The sequence below is a fragment of the Callospermophilus lateralis genome, chromosome 12 (genome assembly GCF_048772815.1).
Source record: "Callospermophilus lateralis isolate mCalLat2 chromosome 12, mCalLat2.hap1, whole genome shotgun sequence".
Lineage (NCBI taxonomy): Eukaryota > Metazoa > Chordata > Mammalia > Rodentia > Sciuridae > Callospermophilus > Callospermophilus lateralis.
In genome coordinates, this window is record NC_135316.1 from 75,382,021 (window position 1) to 75,397,927 (window position 15,907).

Below are 15,907 nucleotides of genomic sequence, written 5' to 3' on the forward strand. Positions count from 1 at the left end.
CTTAGCAAACAGATCTTGAAGGCAGACATAACAATAGCCATGCAGCTAAGATGGCATGTGATTTGACACAAGGGCAAAAGCACAAAATGTGACCTATGCAAGTTAAAAGGAGGACGAGTTCATCTCCAACTGGAATGAGCCAGGAGGGGGTCACACAGGAGTGACAGGTAAATCAAGTCTTGAAGGATGAGTAGGATTTTAAACATCAGGAGGAAACATGGTACAAAGGGAAGAAAAAGCACAAACCCTGATAGAAAAGCAACAATGTTCAATATATCTCAGGTGAGATTAAAAAAAAATCCTTACTATTCATTGAGAAACCTATTAATTGATTGCGGAACTTTAAAGAAGACCAGTGGGATCATTTTCCTGGGGAAAAAGACGTCGTCATAAAATAAAGAACATAATGTTTCCCAGAAGTGGGGGAAAAAAAAGTGCCAGAGATTTTTCCCAAGAAATAAATGTCTTCCTTCCTATCCCCCAAAACTACCCCTGCAACACACACACACACACACACACACACACACACACACACACATTAAAAAACAAACTAAAAAAAAAAAAAAAACCTTTCATCTTCCCTTGACAATTCAGTCTTATATATAGTCTCTTCTGTGGATGTGGTCAGTTACATTGAAAGAGAAGCAATATGTTTACCTTTCATTCTCAGATTCTGGAAGAAAACATGTGGAAACAACTAAGATTGCAATATGCAGGATTTAAAAAGTCTTTGATTACTACTAATGCTTTTTTTTTTTTTTTTAAGATAGGAGAAGTACTCTTCCCACACAGATCCAGTTTCTAATACTTATAGAAGGCAAGCTATATGTATACATTGTATAATTTTTTTCTCCTAAATCCAGTGCTGTTTCTATTAAACTTTTAGGGAAGAAGCAGCATTTCACTTTATTTTGGTTCTCAATACAATCACCATGAAATGACAGGAAATTTAGTTTTTCCTAGGTATGTGCAGATCATTATTAAAAAAAAAAAAAAAAGAAAGAAAGAAGAACAGAAAAAAAAAATTCATCTAAACGTTCAGGGAAACCTGGCAGTATATCCATATCTCTCTCTCTCTCTCTCTCTCTCTCTCTCTCTCTCTCTTTTTTTTCACAAGAATTTCCTACAGCAATCAGAATATCTAGAAACTGTAAGAAGAGTTACATGCTTCCTCATGAGACTTTAATAATACTGTACTTTATATTTACATATCACATAGCCTTGGTACTTCATAGCTCATTATCATTTTAAATTTACAAATCAGTATATGAAAGCACAAGGTTTAGAAACAACTCTTCCTGCCCAGTGGTTAAGTTATTAATGCCAAGATTGGAACTTATAATTGCCGACACATGTGCTCTTGCAACTAAAGATCATTCTCATAACATAAAATAAAGTGCCTAGAACATGTAAATTATCCAAAGTGCCATTTATTCAACATAATTTTTGGAACCTAGAAGCTTTAATCTTATAAAAAAAAAACCATGTTAAACCTTATCGCATACAGTAATATGAATATAGATCAAGATATAATTGATCCAAACTAGTACTTAATATGAATTAATAAATGTATATATATATATATATATATATATATATATATATACACACACACACATATAAGCTAATCAGCTCCATAAAGGGAAATATATTTCAATCAAAAAGCCAGCTAATAGGAGGTCAACATACATAGAAATGTGAACTACAGCTTTCAAAAGTTTTCACTAACATGCTATAGACATCTGTTGTCTGCTGATGGAATTAAGAAAATAAGGTATCCAGTTCTCTTTAGCAGCACTCGCTGTGACTTTAATCTTGATGTCTTTAACATTCATGTGTCTGGGAGATTCTTTAAGATCTGTCTCAAAGAAGCACAGGCCACCATGTGGGTATCTGAAGGCAGATTAGCAAGTGACTGTATCAGCTTCTTGACTATTGTCTTCAAACACTGGTGGGCAGCGTTCAAGTCTCTGTCAAACTGCTGTCCTTCGATTTGTAGAGCCAAATGGCTGCAGATGTTCCTAAACTCAACACTGTCCTGAAATGAACAGCAAACAGACAGAAAATTAGACAGGTGATGGGAACATGTGCTGTGCTTCACTTACCCAGCTTCCAGATTTTTATCAGAGAACTACCTTCCTCCGTTCTTAGCCTATGTGGTTTGATCAAAGCTAACCCCACACATCACTCTAGGGGCCAGGTCCATCAGAGCATATTACCCCTGGCCATGTGGACTGACCAGGATGGAGAGGTGACCAAAGCCATTGGCTACAATCCCACGTCTAATAGATTGGGAAAGGGAAGCCCTTGAAGTGAGCTGTTGGAAACATCTTGCCACCATATGGAAAGAGTCCAAATCCAAATCAGGATGAAGCCAATCCAGAAGAAAACAGAACTCTAATCACCTTTCCTGAGCATGGTAACCTAAATATACTTGAATAAGAAACCCCAAGATTTTAAAGGATAAATCCTTTTGATTTAAAAATCTTTTTTTCTTTAACTTAACTTTACTTAAATCTTTTTTTTTTTAAAAAGTTAGCCAATTAGAATTGTTTCTATTTCTAAAAAAGCTGTGACAAATACACAAATAGCCTCTGTTCCCAGTATTCGACTCACTGTATTGAGATTTCAATACAGAATTTGTTATTTAATAAACATGGACCCTTAGAAACTCCCAGTGCAATTTTAGAATGGTTCCCAGGTCGTTTTTTCAACAGGAAGTTATTCGATAGATTTTTTACAATGGTTCACTTTCTAAAATCCACTGCAAATAAAGGTCCACTGGAAGTATTCCACATTAGAGAAAATGTTAACTGTAAGATCTTTTTTAAGTATATATGCCACATTTTTTTATCCATTCATCTATTGAAGGACATCAAATCACGGCATCTGCAGGTAAATGGATGGAGTTGAGAAGATAACGCTAAGTGAAGTTAGCCAATCCCAAAAAACCAAATGGGGAGCGTGAGAGGAATAGACGAACCCTAGACAGGGCAGAGGGGTTGGAGGGGAAGGGAGGGGACCTGGGGTAATTAATGACGGTGGAATGTGATGATCATTACTATCCAAAGTACAGGTATGAAGACACGAATTACTGTGAATATAGTGAATATAGAATATATATATATATATATATATATATATATAGAGAGAGAGAGAGAGAGAGAGAGAGAGAATATCAAGAGAGATGAAAAATTGTGCTCTATATGTGTAATAAGAATTGTAATGCATTCTGCTGTCATATTAAAAAAAAAAAAAAGATCTCTTTTAAGTGGGGTGCAGTGGTGCACGCTTATAATCCCAGCAGCTCAGGAGGCTGAGGCAGGAGAACCATGAGTTCAAAGCCAGCCTCAGCAACTTAGCAAGGCCCTAAGCAACTTCACAAGACCCTGACTCAAAAAAAAAAAAAAAAAAAAAAAAAAAGGAAAAGAAAAGAAAGAAAAGGCTAGAGATGTGGTTCTGTGGAGCACTCCTTGGTTTTAATGCCCAATTTTAAAAAAAAAAAAATCTCTTTTAAAAACAGAGAAATGACTTCCTCCAGACTTCCACTTCTGGCACCAAGGCACATTTAGCTTCCCAAAGGCCCCTGCTCATGAATTCCTAAAATTCTAAATAAAATAGAACAAACAACCTTCAACACGTGAGCTTGGAGAGATATTCCAAATCCAAACTATAACAATTCTCAGGCATACATGGGATATTTATGAAATCTGACTATATCATAATGCCACAAAGCATATCTCAACAAACATCAGAAAGTCTATATGATACAAACTGCAATGTGGGAATAAATGAAAAATCAATAACATAGCTAATTTTCTCAAAACAGGAATGCCTTAAAAACACCACTTCTGAATACTTCATCTGTTTGTGAAAAATAAATTGAAACTTAAAAATAATTTATACTGAACAGTTATGGGAATATTGCATCAAAATTCATGGAATGTAGAGAAATGTGTAGACTTAAATGCTTATGTAAGTAAAAAAGAATCACTGTCATATGCAAGCTAAGAATTAAACTCAATAACTTAGGAAAAGAAAATAGGTAATCCAAAAGAAAATGGAAGGAAGACTGAAGTCCGATGAGGGACCAGAGTGTTCTTCCTGATCTTGTTTATAGGAAAAGCTATTTTAGCCCCTAAGAAAAACCCTGTTACCTAGATGAGAAGGACCTGAGATTCTGGCAAAGTGCTTTTTGGACAACATTCCCCAAGAAATAATGTCTGCTTATTTCAATGAAGCAAACAAAAGCAGCATCCTGGGCTAGAGGAATAAACATGCTATAGACCCATACTCAAGTATTCCCAGGCTAATTTAAAGCATTCTTGCTTCCCTACCTTTATGTGTTGCTCAGATACCTGTCTGTATCTTATAGGGAAACCTGTGTTGCTGAAGCATATTGCTTGACATTGGGGAAATCAGGGGGGGAAAAATCACTCTGGACTATTTCCCCAAAATCCACATCAAGGGAAACTGTCTTCTTGCTTCATAGAACTAATCCAACTCCAAGTACAAAGTGGAAAGATCAAAGAAAACACGCAAAGGGAAATTCAAAATAGAAGAAACCGCTGAAATGTGTGCTGACGTGTGCCCATTAGCCAGTCTGCAAAGGCACCCATCACCCAACAAAGATTAAAATGCCTTTAAAAATATCGTTGTGGACCAAAAACCTGAAGTCAATTTCACGTTTACCGTAAAGAATCAAAGGAGGCATCATTTGGGGAAATTACATGCATAATAAAATTCGACTTCTGGGCTGTACTGGTCCCTGAGGCCCTGGGCAAACTTCAGATCTCTGGCGAGCTTTGCAAAGTCTCTTTATTTTACTATTCTAGTACAGTATTTCCTTTTAATCCTTTCTCAAATATATTAACAGTCAAAGAAAACAAATTAATAGGAATAGACTTTCCATGGGACTCTTAAGCCAGGGGAGGAAAAAATAAAACAGGTGATTGCTTCTCTTCCTTTCTAGAAGGTCTGAAAGCCAACTATGAATCCAATAATCATTACCTCTAACCAACCTCTGCTGCTTCTGCTGTGGAAGGTGGGAGTCATAAGTCACAGTGTTAAGCAAACAGCCTATTAAATGATTCATGGGCTTTCAATAGAAATTCACATGATCAATATCGGCTATGATTTTACTTACAGTGCTTTCTGTTCAATGACAGAACATATCCTCCCTGTAGCTTTTATTTTATTCAGTAGATCCCAGATGCTCCCAGAAATGATGTCATATCCTACACAGCACTTTGAGAACTTTGCCAGAATTAGAACTATAAGGCTGAGCAATCTAAAGTTGGTTTTGGAATTTCTAAAGCCTCGTGTAATTTTAGACTTTGGATATGAAGTATATTGATTGCTACAGTGGTCCAAGTTGATGGCTAACATTTACCTTCTAAAGTGAGTTGAGATTCTTTCCCATGATTCAAATGATCTACTGGGATAATGGCCTCAAGGCCCGTTTAACTCAGTGAATTTGTTAAATTTATTTCACATGTATTTCAAGCCTCTACTGCATGACCAACTATACTGAATAAAAGGCAATAGGATACGGAACCTGCTGTCCAAAGAGCTTATTATCCAGTAAGGGGAATGAGACATTCAGATCACTTATCTAAATATCCAATGAAATATGATGAGGGCCATGGTAAAATCACAAAAAATCCAATCCTATGAAAGATATCTAAGCACAACACCAGGTTCCTACAAAGCTCATTCTGATGTGTGAATCCTTCTAATAATGTGCCCAATGTGCTATTGTCCAAAATGCATTTGGATACAGATTGCTTAGGAGACAATCCATTAAAGGAGATAGCTCTACTTGTTGAATCTCTCTCTCCCTCTCTCTCTCTCTCTCTCTCTCTCTCTCTCTCTCTCTCTATCTATCTTCTGTCATGCAGTGCTTCAGATTGTAGCTCTTGTTTTAAAAATATTTCTTTCTAAATGTTAGCTGAAATCTGACCTGCGGCAGCAGAATAATGGCCACCCAAAGATAACCACATCCTAATTCCTAGAATATGAATATGTTACCCTAAATGGCAGAAGGGCTTTTACTGATTTAAGTTAAGAGGGGCAGCTCTCAGAGCAGCCACAAAGACACCAGGGGTGCAGACAGACAGAGCCCATTCTTACATGAGTCATGCACCTGTCACTAGTGCCCTGGTCCTATCGCCTTAGACAAGCCGTTTTATCTGTGGGAAACTCCGTTTTCTCTTCTGTAGATGGAACTGATAACAGCTATCACACGGTGAGGCTGCAAAGGTCAAATTGGCTCGTGAGCACAAAAACTCTATTTGCTTCCTCAGTCTACGATTATTAATAGAGATGTGGGGAGGTCAGTAAGGGAGAGGGGGAGAGAAGGAAAGAGAGAAGGGAAAGGGAGAAAAGGAAAGGTTAAAAAAGAGAAGGAAAAAAGAACACTGAAGAAGTGTAGAATATAATTGGTGAAATGAAATCTATTGAACCTGTTTAGTAGTGATGTCACACAAAGTTCAAAGAAAATGGTTGAAGTTCCCAGCTTGCTACCATTGGCTCTTGCAGAAGGGAACGGAGGCTTGGACCAGACATCAGAGAAGTCGCTAGGGAAGGTGCTACAATACATGTTGTGCCTGCCGGACACAGTACCATACGGCTGTAATCTCAGCGACTCAGGAGGCTGAGGCAGGAGGATCTGGAGTTCAAAGCCAGGCTCAGCAATAGCAAGGTGCTAAGCAACTCAATGAGACCCTGTCTCTAAATAAAATATATAAAAAAGAAAAAATAAGGCTGGGGTTGTGGCTTAGTGGTTGAGTGACCTGAGTTCAATCAAAGAAAGAAAGGAAGGAAGGAAGAAAGGAAGGAAGGAAGGAAGGAAGGAAGGAAGGAAGGAAGGAAGGAAGGAAGGAAGGAAGAAAGAAAGAAAGAAAGAAAGAAAGAAAGAAAGAAAGAAAGAAAGAAAGAAAGAGAAAGAAAGAAAGAAAAGATATACTGTGCTGACTCACAGGGGAAAGGGATGCCCCAGTAATAAGAACAAATAACACAAGCAAGTCTGAAGGTAAGAAGGGGCTGGCACTCAGAGGGAGGGGCCAGTCAGAAAAGAACAGGACAAAAGAGTGTGCAGAAAGCCTTGAATGCCAGAGTCAAACCTGGGCACCTTCAATCAGAGGAGTAACAAGTCATGCCTGGGTGTTAAGAACTCTGGTCTGGCCCATGAGCCCAAGCACCCAGAAGGTACCAGAATTTGCACAGGCAAGTGAGAAACAGAGCTGGAATTAACCTCTCTTCAGAACTCAGCTCTTCACCAAAGACTGACAGCCCCCCTCCGCCCTGCACCCCAGCACCACCCACATCACAAACTGGGTGCCTCCTGCAGTGAGGACTCACAGAGCAGAGCTCGCCATTCAATGTGGGAGGCAAGAGCACTGCTCAGAAGTCAGGGAGCTGTAACACTACAGTGCGGTGGATGGGGCTGAGCAGGGGCTACGTGGGAGCAAGTAGAGGCAATGGGCAAGATTCAGGGATGGAACAAAAATGTCTGCAAATGAAATCATTTCATGTTTCTTCCTTGACCATCTTCATGCTATTTTTCTTAAGGTCGACTGAGCATTGCAAAGCTTAAATTGGCAATGACTGCATCCAAACTGAGGACTGGCCTGCTGGCCCACCGTCTTCCCCACAGCATATTTGAGAGGGCTTGGCTACTGGAAAGCTGTTCATGGCATGGAACCTTCTATGCTCCACATAAAGCCAAGCCCCTCGCTAATCAGAGACCTACCAGTGCTCCCTTCCCCTGCTCTGTTCTCTCCTACTTATGCAAAAGTCTCTTATGCAAAGGTCTCTTAGGAAAACCACCACCACTGTGCTTTTCTGCCTTACACATTGTGTTAAAAAGACCTTAAGGTTATGTTCCTTGCACCTGCAAAATCCAAAAGCAGGGAGGTGGGGGGTGGGGGCAGGGACTTAAATCTTGTTTTTTGCCTTTTGCTAAAACAAACATTCCCATCAGAACTGAAGGCTTCAAGACGAAAGGGATCTGGCAGCAGAAGTTAGTTTCAAAGCTTGTTTTCCAAAAGCAACAGCAATAGGTAATAAAGTAAAATAAAATAAAAATCCAGTATGAATTTACAGGCTATAAAATACAGATAATGCTTAAACAACCCACAGGTTTCTTTCCCCCTACCATGTCCCCTTTAGAATCACTTCTAGATTTTTGTAAACTATATAAATCAGTACCTGCTCACTAAGCCACTGATTGGCTTTAAGTTCCCTCTTTAAAAAAAAAAAAAGTTATATCTTGAACTATATTCTCTTACAATGGCCTGATAAGCTTGTTTCCTCCACATTTCTTTCCCTGACTAAAAGCCTCTACAGAGAGGCAGGGAAAGAGAGGAAGAAAGAGAAAGGAAGGAGGAGAAAGGAAAGGGAGAGTAGGAGGAGGGGGAGGGAGAAGAGAGGAAGTTTTCTAGGCCCTAACCTTAATAAACCTGTGCCTGGCCAGCAGACTGCTCTCCACTACAGCAGCCCAGTGTGGAGCCCGACAAAGGAACAGAACCCCCCAGACTCGCTGGTGTCCTCCACACTGGTTGGAAATGTAAAATGGGAATGAGGTTTCTTTGTTTTAGGGAAATGTTCTGAAAAACATACTGTCCTGAATTAGGAATTGTCCCAGTTTCATCTGGTTCATCAACATCTGGCTTTGAACTACAAATTCACAGGGCCCAGGCTCATCACCAGTTGCCTGACCCCAAAGTCTGTCTCAAATAGATACGGAACCATGTATTAATAAAACACCCAATGAAGAACCAAGGGATTTGCCAGTCACCATAAAAAGTCTATCGTCCACAGGAAATTAAACATTTTTACTTGTGGTGGACTTAGTGTAAATGCTCACAAGTCATTGAGGTTCCTTGGGCATTTGCTTTGGGTACAACGCCTTTTTCAGTTGAAAAGTCCAGTGAAAAGCACTTTTGTAATGAACACAAACACTTGATTCAGGGATGCTCACAAGGCAAATCCAAAGACTGTAAAATAAAACACCGCAGTTTCTACTGAGCTGTGCAACATAAGTGTTTTTTTTTTTTTCTTAGAGCCTTTCTAAAAATCTCCCCAATTTTTCATTTTAGATTTCACTTCATGATTTTAATGTCCTTGACATTACAGGACATTGAAAAGCTATAAATAGACCTACTTCTAGAATAGTCGCCATATCCTGAGGGGGGTGGGAGCTGACAACAGAACTTCTATGACTACTCATGGCCATGAAGACACAATTTTGCCTCAAATAAGGAGCAATTTCCCAGCTACAGCTACCAATAAGATAACCATGTTCTTCAATGGTACATTACTCATTTTTGAAGACCCAATTCCCAAATTTACAGAAACTGACTTCCCTAATTAATGTTAAAGGGTGGAAAAGCACTTGTCCCCAATGGCATCCCCTGAATAACCCAATATTCACACTTGCAATTTGCACACAGCATTAGCATTTCCAATGACCGGGAAGCCAAAGCCAACAGTTTTATGACTGCTGCTCTTGCTCCATAGATGAGGAAACCAGCACCAACTACTGAACACAACAGAATAATTGGTACCCTAATGAGCTAAATGAAATGGGTGAGCTCCCAGGCAAGTTTAATCTGTGGTGGCAAGAAAGTTCTCCTTCTGCCTGTGCAAGTTGGTGTTAGCCGTAATTTCCATGCAACTTGCTTCCGAGTGGAATTCTTGGAAACTATAACTGCTTTTAATTCCCAAAGGGGGACAGACAAAACTCAATCAGAGTAACTTCATCATTGGCTTGGCTAATGGTCCCTATGTGAATTGGTAAACTTCAGCAGTTCAAAAACTCCTAAATGAACTTTCTTCTGGTGTCCTGCACACTTCTTGCTCTCTTTGGATGGCAAATGCCTAACATATTCTCATTAGTAGTTTGATAATGATTTCCCGAGTTTCCGGGGTACTTTATGTCACCATATAAGGTGGCCATCACAGAAAGAAGTATACAGAACATCTGGTATTATGGACAGAATTGTGCCTTTCCAAAATTCATATATGAAGCCCTAATCCCCCACAGTGGTAGATAGAGCCTTTAGGGTGGTAATTAAAAAAGAAAAGAGGTTATAAGGGTAAGGCCTTAATTTCCTGTAAGAACAGACACCAACAGTGGAATGTTGGAAGATCTCTACTTCTAATAAGCATTCAATGAGAAAAGCCATGAGGTCAGTGAGGAGGTGGCTATCTGCATGCCAGGAAGGAAGCCCTTACTAGAAATCAATCTTGTGGTGCTTTGATCTTGGACTTCCAACCTCCAAAACAGTGAGAAAATAAATATCTGTCATTGAAGCCATCAGTCAGTGGTATTTTGTTACAGCAGCTGAGCTGCCTAATACATCTATCCTATAATGTGTCAGTCATGGTGTGAGCAATGTGCACAAAGGTGGCCCTGTTTACTGCATACTCTCATGTACATTATTTCAGCATGATGTTCATATGCCCCTGTGAGCCGGCCTGTGATACAGTAGGATCAATCAGATGAAACTCATCACTTCCTAGCTGCAGGGTTTAAAGCAAAGTTCTCAATTCCTCTGAGCTTACTTTTACCTATAATAAGTATTTGCCAAGCTGGTTAACTCCATTCACCAAATTTAACAAGACCCAGGACAGCTAAGCATTTTTCTCTGCCATGAAGAAACTCATTTCATGATTTTCTGCATGTGTATGATAATTTCTAAATAGTCAAAGGGAATATTAAGTGCTGGTTTCTTTAATTAAAGTGTATAATGCTATAAAAAGTTTGTTACTATTGTGGTATGAGTATCTCTTCCTTCACACCTGAAAATTCCACTTCCTTAACCCAAGGGTGGATTTACTCAACAATGAAACACAAAGCATAATTCCTCTTCTGTTGTAGAAAAACAATCTGCATGTTCTTAATTTAAAAATTTAGAAAACACCCTTCCAAATTGTTGTCATTGACATGGGACCAAGGCTGACCTCTGAACAGTGGAAACTTCCTGGAAATCTCTTTTGGTCATTTCACTCTAATTTTATCAGCAACCCCAGAAAAGAAAACAAAGAGTACATGGATCAGATTCATGAATATCAAGAATGGAACTCAAAGAATCATAATTAGAATTTATGAGGTGCCAACCTATTCAATAGCAATAATAATGGTGATAATCACTTAAATATATGGGGACTTACAATGATAAACCACTGACCTAGGCTTTATGTGCATTTTCTCAGTGATCCTTTAGGTTAGAGGCAACTATTTCCATCTTTCAGATGAGAAATTGAGGAATAGAAAGTCTAAGTGATTGCCCAGGGGCCTAAGGCAGGAAGAAGCTGAGTAGGTTTGAAATGCACCATGGAACTAGCTCATTATGATTTGCTGTCTCCTCTGAAGGATCCTGGTGGTATCAGACCCTTGGACTCCAGTTCAACTGGGTCATCCTCTTACCCTTTGTGACAACACCACCAACCTGGTGTCTGAAAGGTTTCCACACACTTCTAAATGAGACACAAGTGTTATTTCCATAAGCATAATTCTTCTGCTGTTGTAGAAAAACGATCTGCATGTTCTTGATTTAAAAATTTAGAAAACACCCTTCCAAATTGTTTGGATTAATATTAGTATTAATGAAGCTAAGTCTGCATAACCAGCTCCTTGGAAAGACAGACTGCTATATTCTTCAGTCTAAGTGCTGCATAATCATTAATCCACCAGCCAAACGGAAATTCTGCTTTTTTTCTCCAAACAGCAAACCAGGCAAAATTTTTTGACGCTGGCTACTCCCTGCTCTCTCCCTTCTGAAAGCTCTGAAATGTATCATTCCCAAGCAGGTGAACTGCAGGCTCCAGCAGTGTAATGTTGGAAGATCTCTACTTCTAATAAGCACTCTAGACACTTCTAGAAAGAGACAGCAACACATCCAGAAGTCTGCAAAGTTGGCCAAGGGACAGGAAAGAGGACTGTGACTCAGGAGATGAATAGGTGGGAAGCTTGGAGCTTGTTTCTGGATTGAGAAGAATTGGCAGAAAGGAGGTCATAGAAAATACAGTAGTTCCCCACCCCCCCACACACACACCTTATCCAAGGTTATATTTTCTTTAGTTTCAATTATCTGCAATCAACCATGGTTCCAAAAATATTAAATGGAAAATTTCAGAAATAATTCATAACATTTAAATTGTGTATGGTTCTCAGTAGTGTGATGAAATATTGCATTGTCTCACTTTGTTCCACCCAGAACGTGAATCATCCCCTCTGTCCAGTGACCCTCACCATACGCACTACCCAAGCGTTAGTCACTTATTAGCCATCTTGTTATCAGATTGACTGGCATGATATGTCAGGGCTTGAGTTCAAGTAACCCTTGGACAGCAGCCTAATGCAGTCACAATGTCTAATCACTCCCTCATCCCCTCACCTAAGCACCATGCATATCACCTCACATCATCTCAAGAAGGTGAGTACAGTACAAAAAGGTATTTTGAGAAAAAAAAAAGGCCATATTCACATAGCTTTTATTACAGAATATAGTTATGATTGTTCTAGTTTATTATTAGTTGTTAATCTCTTACTATGCCTAAGTTATAAATTAAACTTGATCTTATGTCTGTGTATATAGGACAAAACATAGTGTGTATAGTGTTCAGCTCCAGGCATCCTGGGGATGGCAGAGCAGGAAATGCTGTATAAACAGGGTGGAAAACAGGGGGCAAGACATGTGGAAGGCTTGTTCCAATACTTAAGAAGAAGTATTCACATAGGGGACGGGGAGAAAGCAACATTTATTTATTAGAAGAAAATAATAAAGATGAATGGATATGCAATTGTTTCAAGACAGAGGAAGAGATCTGGGTCCAAAGGTTTCAATTTTCTCAGAAAAGAAGTGAGAGGGCAAGGTTTGAATGAACAAAGCCTAGGATGGACAGCATTTAGGACCAAAAGTCAGTTAGAAAGGGCTAAAAGGATTACCAGATAGCAATGACTGCTACATTAAGTTAAAATAGCATCGTTTCAGCTCTAATGGTGTTTAGGATTTGCCTCCAGGGCAGAGGGTGCAAGATTTACTCCATCACCACTGAGTTGGGTCAGGAACTCAAACAATTGTCTCTGCCCTGACTTAAACTAAAACCTAGCCTTCTGTGACTTACCTAGGCTCCTGTCATTTATCTACCCTTGGTTTGCAAGACAATCCATGTCATGCAGGCCTTCAACTGGCCCTCTCTTAATTCTCCATCATCATTTCTTCTCTCTCTCTCTCTCCCTCCCTCCCCCCACTCTCTCCCTCACCCCACTCTCTCTCTCTCTTCCTTCCACCATACTGAACTAATTGCAGTCTTCCCAGTATCCCAGGCCCTTTCAATGCTGGTCTCCTTCTGTTTTTTTTTTTTTTTCCCCCCTTTAGTGTCTGGAGAGCAAACACTCATTTTTTAAAAAGGTTGCCTCCTTTAAGAAGCCTTCCAGGATCACCTGTAGCAGAAACTGATCATTGAGTCTCCCCTCTTGCCAACTTATCTATGCCCTGCATATGCTCCTAACATCACATGCCGCTTCATATTTCATCAGGTCTATAATACACATTTTTCACATCTTCAAAATCCATGAAATTTGGGTGTACCTTAGAATCAGTGGTGTGTCATCTTTTAATTAACAGGATTTTTAAAACGTCTTGGTACCAATAAAACCAAAGCCAAAAACGTGCATCTAAGGCAGGACAGCATTGGTGAAATGCAGCTTAATTTTCTAAGGTGAGTGGAGAAGTGCTCCTGATCTGGAGTTGATCTTGGCCTCCTGACCCATCCTCACCCTCCTCTGGCAGAGTCTGGAGACATTTTGGTTTTATCAACTTTGGGTGGGGGTGCATTGCTGGGCAGAGGTCAGGGATACTGATAAATATCCTACATTACAGAGGAAAGTCCCAACAAAAATTACCCATCCCCAAATGAGACTGAGAAACCCTGGTATAGAGAAATAATATTTATTTCATATGTAATATGCTTTATTGTGTGTGATTTGAAACAAATTTTTTACAACTTATAGTGCAACTTAATATATAGTAATTTTCTTTTTCCAAATCTTAGCTTGTAGAGCAAGAATAGCAACTCTGGAGGAGTGCTTCAAGCCATGCTCAAAACCCCTCCCCTACTTCCTTTCTAAATTCCCAAGGGAATGAGTACAGCCATGCTCCTAGGCAAAACTTGAAAGCCAGGGAACTCCAAGAAATTTGTGACCTTAAACCAATTAGGTTAGTTAATGACAAGGCCAGGACTGGAACCCAGGCCCCCTGTTCCCACCATCCCTCTCAGCTCTGTTCCCTGGCTAACTCAGCACCTGAAGAGGAAACTGTGTCCTACAAATAAGAGCTGGGTGACTTAGCAAGAGTTCCTGTTGGTATTCACGCTTCAACACCTGGAACCCACCAGGCTCTCATCCACTTTATGAGAATTTAGGTTGACTCTGTAAGGCCCCTGAGCTCTGTGGGGAATTGGATTGATGCAAAAATAATTGTGATTCATGAGTGTGAAGGAACTTTAAATGTAGATGATTTCATCATATAGAAAGCAGAGGGGACTTCAGTGTATTTAAGCCTCTGAAGGAAGGGTTATTAGTTGAGAAGGAGTGGGGCGGGATGGGGGGGGAGCTGTCCTCCACCCCTAGAAGCTGCACTTGTGGAAAGGGCCTGAGGCTACAGCAGGAAGCTGATTTATGTGACAGGAAGGAGCTCAGGAGGATGGTTTCTGCAAGGCTACCCCCGTATCCCGGTCCGCAGTCAGGCGGACCCCAGGTGGGTCCTGCACCAGTTGCCCAGTCCCCAAACTGTCACCTCTCTCCTCCAGGCTGTTCCCCGGGGAATGAACCACAGTGGCAACTGGGCTTATCGCCCGCGATCTTTCCAGGAGACCCTCCCGGCCGCGCAGCCCAGCCCTGCGCGCCAGAGGGGACTGCGGGGACCCCTACTCACCTTCAGGTGGATAGGGAAGGACCGCTCTTGCTGGAGAGGTCCCAGCAGCGTCTGTTCTACGCTGACCAGCTCCGAGGTCGAGTCCACCACGCGAGCCAGCGCGCTGCGCATCGCCATCCGAGCCAAGGTGCAGGGCCCGCGGTCCCGAGGGAAGGGCAGCAGCTCCGCGCCCCCCTCGGCGCCCCGCAGCCCCTCAACCTCGGGGGAGCTCGCCCGTGCCCGGGCCCCTCGGATCCTGGCAGCCCCTGCCCCCTCCTCGCGCCCCGGCCCAGGCCTGGCTCTCACTGGGCCTGAGCGACGGGTTGGGGCTGTGGGCACGTGGTCCGGGTCACACGGCCCCCCGGGGGCGCCTGGACCATCCCCCCAGCCCCACTCCTGCTGTAGCAGCTGCAGAGTCTGCAAAGCCACCATTTGGTGGCTGATGGAGGCCACTAAGGGCGCAGGGCTGGCCATAGCCTCCGTTGGCTGCTCCGCGCTCCGCGTGCAGGTGGAGCAGAAGCAAGGGAGGCGGGGGCGTTTGGGGTCGCCAGGGTCACATTGCCTAAACCGCGGCTCCTGGGCCTCTGCGTCTCAGCGTGTGTGGTCAGCCGCACCCCCGCGCTGGCAGCTGGTGACCCGCTCTGGCCCCTGCATTCGCTTCAAATCCAAATGGGCTTGTTCTGACCCAAGGCTGCCTGGAGCGCTGCTCGGTGTGCACTTGAATATCAGCCAAATGCTGAGCGCTGCTTCTCCCTCCTCTCCAGGGCTTTGATGGGAAAACGTGCTGCTTTGTGCTGGTGCATCTATCAGCAGGGATACCCCGCCCCCTTCTCCTTTGAAGGATGCCTGCCAAATGACCACTTATGCCCGGGCTGGGGGTGCAAAAGACCCACCCAGTTTGCCAAAACGTGAAAAAGACCCAGCAAAACTCGAAAAGGAAGACTGTGCCTGGTTCTGCCCCGCCTCCTTCCAACCCTAGCGGC

The 15,907-nt window shown here is 41.7% G+C and overlaps 1 protein-coding gene across 1 annotated transcript; it reads right to left on the bottom strand.

Moving 5' to 3' along the window:
• Positions 1 to 1,831: 1,831 nt before the first annotated feature.
• On the bottom strand, positions 1,832 to 15,398 carry Dleu7 (deleted in lymphocytic leukemia 7). Its single transcript, XM_076872228.1, has 2 exons — positions 14,946 to 15,398; positions 1,832 to 2,038 (listed from the first exon to the last, which is right to left on the bottom strand). The coding sequence occupies exons 1-2, from the start codon at positions 15,396 to 15,398 to the stop codon at positions 1,832 to 1,834; spliced, it is 660 nt and encodes a 219-aa protein (XP_076728343.1).
• Positions 15,399 to 15,907: the final 509 nt, after the last annotated feature.